Raw genomic sequence first — 6,311 nt, 5'->3', positions numbered from 1 at the left:
AGCTGTCCACAGGCAGCCACTGACTTTGCAGAAAGAGCATGAGGCTGAGGAATTATTGCCAAGATCACACAAGCATCTGGAGTAGACCTAGGGTTGAATCGGTGTCTGCTTAGAGGGATTCCAGTAATATTTCTAATTTCATTTTATAAATAGTGGGAGGATTCTTCTTTTTCATAGGAATATAATAAAGATGTAATAAAAATGTATATGAAACCAATTACTGTTTCTTGCAAAGGGGAGATATTTAGCAAACAATTAATTTCTTCTTTTTCAGCAGTGGGATATATAAGAAGGAGAAAAATTAAGAGTATTCAAATATTCAAGACTCTCTAGTACTTAGACTCTGTCAAAGTTTTAGCTCCTCCTCACAAATTATGTTACCATCCTTTAGCAGGTATTTGGTGATTGTGAATTTTCAAATTAGTAAAGTATGCAGGTTGAATTTAATGAGTTACTTTCAAACCCTGCTCAACACAGAAATGGCAGGAAACCTGGGGGAGAAGTGCACTAGGGTATGACCAGAGAATATGGTTCTTTTTCTACTTTGAATTTCAGTCTCTTTTCTACTTTGTATGCATAGACTTTATATATAGTATTTTTAAGCTTTTTGTTTATTTTCTGGTTGTCTTAAAATATGGCTTCAAACCCTGTTTTCAAGTGGATTACATGATACAGAAAGAAAACTCAGACAATATTCTCATCTTGAATACCCTACTCTGATCCCGTAAGATGGTGTGTCACCATCTCTAGCTTCTGTCCACCTGCCCAGATAATTCTGTCTTCTACTAATCTGTCTTTGGTCACACTATAACTCAGGATCACAGGAATCCAACTTGAAAGTTTTCTCTCCAGGCTCACTGCTCTGTATCTGAAACTCACACATTCTATAATTTTAGTTTCTTGTTTTTAAACCAATCTTGTTTACCCGCTTCTTACCCCTTCTGTAAAACTTCTAGCCTTAGTTTCTCTTGTTTCCTTCAGAATTGAGCTTCCCCTCTAAGAGACGATTTTGATAAAATGCTTGTTTACGACCTTTTTTCCTTCCACCTTGTAGCATTTTGTCCCCAGTACTTTGAGAAGTGGAGACCATAACTCCTTTCTACCTACATGTTCCATCTGAATGTTTGCAATATATTTGACTAATAATCTGATTGATTATTTTATTGATGCTTACTTTGACTCTGACAAGATGAATGACCAAACAGCCAATTCTCACAGTTACTCAGAATATGGATTACAAAGAGATCATAAGGGTCCCCTCCAAATTGTCCTGATCCTGTCACTGACCCTCCTCACAGCTTCCTTCACATCCTTGTTGCGAAGGGTATAGATGATAGGATTGAGAAATGGAGTAAGGAGGGTGTACACTAAGGCAATAAGCTTGTCAGTGCCCTCAGCTTGGCTCCCTGGTGAACCCACATATACGGTGAAGGCAGAAGCATAGAACAGTGCCACTACACTCACATGGGAAGAGCAGGTAGAAAAGGCCTTGGCACGACTGGCAGCTGAGGGCAGCTTCCACACAGCTCTCAGGATGCCTCCATAGAGTCCCAAAATAAGCACAAAGTTGCATCCAGTGGCCACACCAATCACTGCCCCATGGACTTGAGAATGCCAGCCTGTGTCCACGCAGGCCAATCGCATCAGGGGTGCCAGGTCACAGAAATAATGAGCTACTTCCTTCAAGCAGTACTGTACAGTGGCAGTGAGGCTGGTTGGCACAAGTGCAGCTGAGAAGCCAGCCATCCACGTGGCCCTTGCTAACCATTGCTGTACCTGTCTACTCATGAGTGCATGGTAGTGGAGTGGGTGACAGATGGCAAGGTAGCGGTCCAGTGCCATGACACACAAAAGGTAGCACTCACTCATGCCCAAGGAATGGAAGACATACAGCTGTGTGAAGCACAGGGCTGAGGAGATGGGTGAACACCCATGGAGCAAGGTGTGCAGCAGGGTGGGCACCGTGGTGCTGACATACCAGAGCTCCAGGAAGGAGAGCACACTGATAAAGAAGTACATGGGTGTGGAGAGCCCAGAATCTGCCTTAACCAGGACAATGATGACCAAGTTCCCTGCAAGGGTGAGAAGGTAGATGCACAGGGTTCCTGTGAATGCCAAATGTCGTAGCATCCCAGAGCTATTGAAACCAGCAAGGATGAATGTCTGGGTCCAGGTGTGGTTGACATGATCCATGAGTCCTAGCAACAAAGTTTAAAGGCAGAAGATGAATGACTTCAGGATTCTTTCTGTGTTCAGAATATTCCCAGTACCATGGACCCCAAACGTGAGCACCTGAAAGAACTTCAACATTTTCTCATAAATTCATCATTTTACAATGGAAGAATTACAGCTCCAAAGCAAAAAATGGTTGTCTTATATCATAGCAACTATGGGTGACTATTTTAGATTTAGAAAGGAAAGCTCCTCATCCCAGTTTATCCTCTTTATAATATTTAATTTTAGAAATTCAAGCCACTGAGTTTCTTTTCTATATTGTTATTATAAAAAGGAAAGTGGGAAAATTTCTACATCTCTCCCTCATATTGTTCCCAGCAATTCCTGGTTATGGTAAAGGAAACAAAAATGTCATCTAAAAGTGACCACTGAGGTCACTCTCAGTAAGTCCATCTATGGTGGAATATGTAGAGTATTTTAGTTAGAAGTAGAAAATGAAGATACAAGAAATGAAAGTAATGCAAAAACTCTGAGAGTGAACCCTAAATTCTCACACTGTACTTTCTAAAATGATTCCCAAAAAGACTTATGACAAAGATTCTCAAAGAGAAAAATTATAGATTAGATCCCCTGGGCAATCCTTTTTCCACAGTCAGGGATTGTCTGTGTGATCTTGCTTTGAAACTAACAAACAATCCACATTAGCTTGAGGAACTTCTCCCTTAACCTCAGCTTCCTCTTCCCTAAAATAAAAGAAGATTTAAGCAGTTACTTTTCAAAACTCTTACAACACACATAAGTTATAGCTCCCTAAAGTGATTTAAAAAACATTATAGGTTTTGGAGGGGCATTGATACCAACTTCCTCTGAGTTCTCCTGCCATTCCTAAGAAAACCACCAGGAAAGGTTACAGCCCTCTCCCAGTTCCCTTCTTCAGCTATTTTCAGTTCTGCATCATCCTTGCCCATTACCTGACTATTATTAGAACTTGTAGCATCTTCCTTGATAACTCTTCTATCCCTGCTTCTTTATACCTCACCTTCCGGAAAATGCTGGTGTCTCTGAGGTTCCTTGTTGTATATTCCCTGGAGCTATTGAGTGTGAGTAGCTCTCAGTCTGGATCCCTCTGGGGCAGGGGCACAGGGAAGTGAAGCAAAACAACTCTATTTATCAAATGGCTCTGCACCACTCCTCAAACAGTCTGATGTTTCCATCTAGAAACTCACGGTTTGGCAATAGGGGAAATAAAGAATGTTACAGTTATAAGTAAAGAAAGCAGGACATTAAAATGTCAACATTTCATAATATCATTGCAAATATTTGAATAAAGACTTTTATGGGAATAGATTGAAAAGAGAGGAATAACTGTTTTATATTAATTTTCTATGTGACACTGAAACATTTTATCTAAATATCCTATATTATGGACATAATCAATTGCAGTATCATTTCCTAAGAAAATACATGAGTTTAAGTTTAGAAAAGGTGATATAAAGCACAGCTAAAAGAGTCTGAAGAGAAGAAACATCACAGTGATTCTGTAATTTATTAATTATATCTATAGAACACCTTCTTTATTCCAGACAGTATATTAGGGAAAGCATAAAGTGTAGAAAACATAGCTTTTTTTCCTCAAGATGTTTAATTTTTAGTGAAATAGATCCAAAAATAGGCATTTATTAAACAACAAAGACGTGTAAATATGCAAAAAAGATAATGGAAGCAAATCAAAGATGGAGAAAGGGGAGGGTCATGAAAAAAGGAATTAAGATGTGTTATGGACATGTACCAACTCTACACAAGGAATGTAAACATTATGTACTGCAAACATGTACCCAACAAAAGGAAAGGGGTCAAGAGAGAGATAGAGGTGGGAAGAGGAAAGGGAAAGGAGATTAAGAAAGGAATTAAGATGTGTTATGTACTCGTACCAATTCTCCACAAAGAATGTAAACATTGTGTACTACAAACATGCACTAATAAAGAAAAGATATTCAACCTAATCACAATAAGGTACATGCAATTGTGATACTTTTCTTACTTTTCAGATTGACAAAGATAGAGACATTTAAAAAAATACTTGGATGGGGGGTCTTGAAGGAAACAGACATTTTCATGAATTGCTTATACGAATACAAAATAACATACTTTGGGTGAAAAGTTAGCAATACTCAAGAAAATTACACTTCATTTGTAGCTATCATCCAATAATAACTGGATTTTTAGGGATTTACCTTGCTGATATGTATGTGCAAATATATGAAATACATACCAAGGTTATTCATTGCAGTTGTATTTATAATACCAAAAGCCTGGAAGCAACCCAAGAACTCTTCTATAGGGGACTGGTTAAAAAAACAATGGAATACTAGAGAGCTGCTCACCAAAATGAGGAGACACCTCCTGGGATGATAAGAAAATATTTCCAGGGAGCACATAAAGATACACTGAAGAGCTATAGGAAACACTAGAAGGACCAGGATTCCAAGGAATGGGAAGGGACAATGGGAATTTGAAAAACACTATTTGACATGGATTACTTTAATTTTTTATAATGTGGATGTATTATCTATTGAAACAAACATGTTAATTTTAAGCATACATGTTAACACCATGACATAGTATGATGATATATCCTGGTTTATTGAAAAGAGTTCTGGTCAATGCCTGTTGTCCAGGAGAACCATTAATATTCCCCATTTCATTCCTGAAACTATTTGGATTTCAGTTGGATAGTAAGCTACATGAAATTCCTAGATAGAAGAATGTTATCTTTGATGCTTGTGCAGTTTATGATCTAAATGTGTATGTACACTTAATTATAATTCTGTTACATAAATTATGTGTAATATGTAATTTCTACCCTTTAGGAGTGATAAAACTGAGGTCAACATAGAAGGAAAAGGTCAAAGACTTAGTTCTGAGGCATCTACCCTATCAACCTCCCACACACTGAATACAACAAAAATTTATATTTCCCATCCTTTTGGAATCTGATAAGCCAAAGATTAATGTGCCAGTTAATTCAGTGTCTGCTGAGGTTTTGCTTCCTGGATCATAGAAGGCCATCTTTCCATTATAAATTCTAGGGTCTCCTTTTAAGAGCACTGAAGCCATTCATAAGGACTGTGTCCTCATAATCTAATCATCTCCCAAAGCCTCACCTCCAAATACCATCACACATCTAAGATTGGATTTTAACGAATGAATTTTGAAGTGCTAAAAATTAGGCTAAGAGCACACTCCAATGTGTTACATTGATGCAGTGCTTCTCACTTCTTTTCATCATAGCAACTAAAAGAAAGTGATAATATTTGTATGATACACCAAGACTAACAAGAGGACCACTTGCTGACAAATGTACCCTGCCTAGGTGTCCTCAGGCTCTTCGGTCACTCAAAGAGCAAGGGGCAGAGAGGTCAATGGCTCAACACATCTGATACCTATATTAACTGGGAAGCTCTGAATAAAAGATTGCAATATAGAAAAGAGATGAGTTGAAATTAATTTAGTGACCTAACAAATGGGAATGAATCCTGGTGGGGTTACAAGAAGAATTCTTAATCTCTGTCAACCACCTTTAATCCTAAAGTCCATTCATCCATAAATGGATGAATACACTGGGCACTGTATGAGAGATGTATGACAAGTATATGTTGCTTTGAGTTATTAGATGATGATTTATGTCACTACACAACATAGCCCTCAGAGCAATTGCCAGTGATTCTTTTGGATTGCCACCAGGGAATGTTATGTTCAAGTAGTATTTTGTTGTTCCTATAATCATTCCTCAATTAAGGTAACTGCAATGTAAGAAGACAGAAAGAATAGGAAGACAATAAAAACCCAAAAGTTATACATTAATGAATAGTATCAATTTCACTAAGGCAGGGAGAATATTCCAGGGTGACTTACTTGCTTGCTTGCTTTATTTGTTTGTTTATTTATTTATTTGAGGTTTGGTTTTTTTTTTAGACAGGGACTCTTTATGCAGTTCAGGGTGACTTTAAACACCCCGGTACAAAAGAGATACTTTATTTTTGGATTTTTACCAGTTTTATGGACCCATACATGACAAAAATGTGAGACATGCATAAAACTAGGGATGAATTCTTGTTGTAGATATTTATGTGGAA

General features: G+C 37.8%; 1 protein-coding gene across 1 annotated transcript; it reads right to left on the bottom strand.

Moving 5' to 3' along the window:
• Positions 1 to 1,245: 1,245 nt before the first annotated feature.
• Positions 1,246 to 2,196, bottom strand: LOC101705343 (olfactory receptor 6N2). Its single transcript, XM_004859135.2, has one exon. The coding sequence runs from the start codon at positions 2,191 to 2,193 to the stop codon at positions 1,246 to 1,248; it is 948 nt and encodes a 315-aa protein (XP_004859192.1). The 5' UTR covers positions 2,194 to 2,196.
• Between the last annotated feature and the right edge of the window lie 4,115 nt (positions 2,197 to 6,311).

Source organism: Heterocephalus glaber, unplaced genomic scaffold (genome assembly GCF_053883595.1).
Source record: "Heterocephalus glaber isolate CG9 unplaced genomic scaffold, H.glaber_assembly_v1.0 deba00001561, whole genome shotgun sequence".
In the NCBI taxonomy this organism is placed as follows: Eukaryota; Metazoa; Chordata; class Mammalia; order Rodentia; family Bathyergidae; genus Heterocephalus; species Heterocephalus glaber.
This window is presented reverse-complemented; position numbering and strand designations above follow the sequence as displayed.

Bases quoted from the DNA above. Each gene is read 5' to 3' on its own strand.
- LOC101705343 (XM_004859135.2), bottom strand. From the start codon at position 2,193: ATGGATCATGTCAACCACACCTGGACCCAGACATTCATCCTTGCTGGT.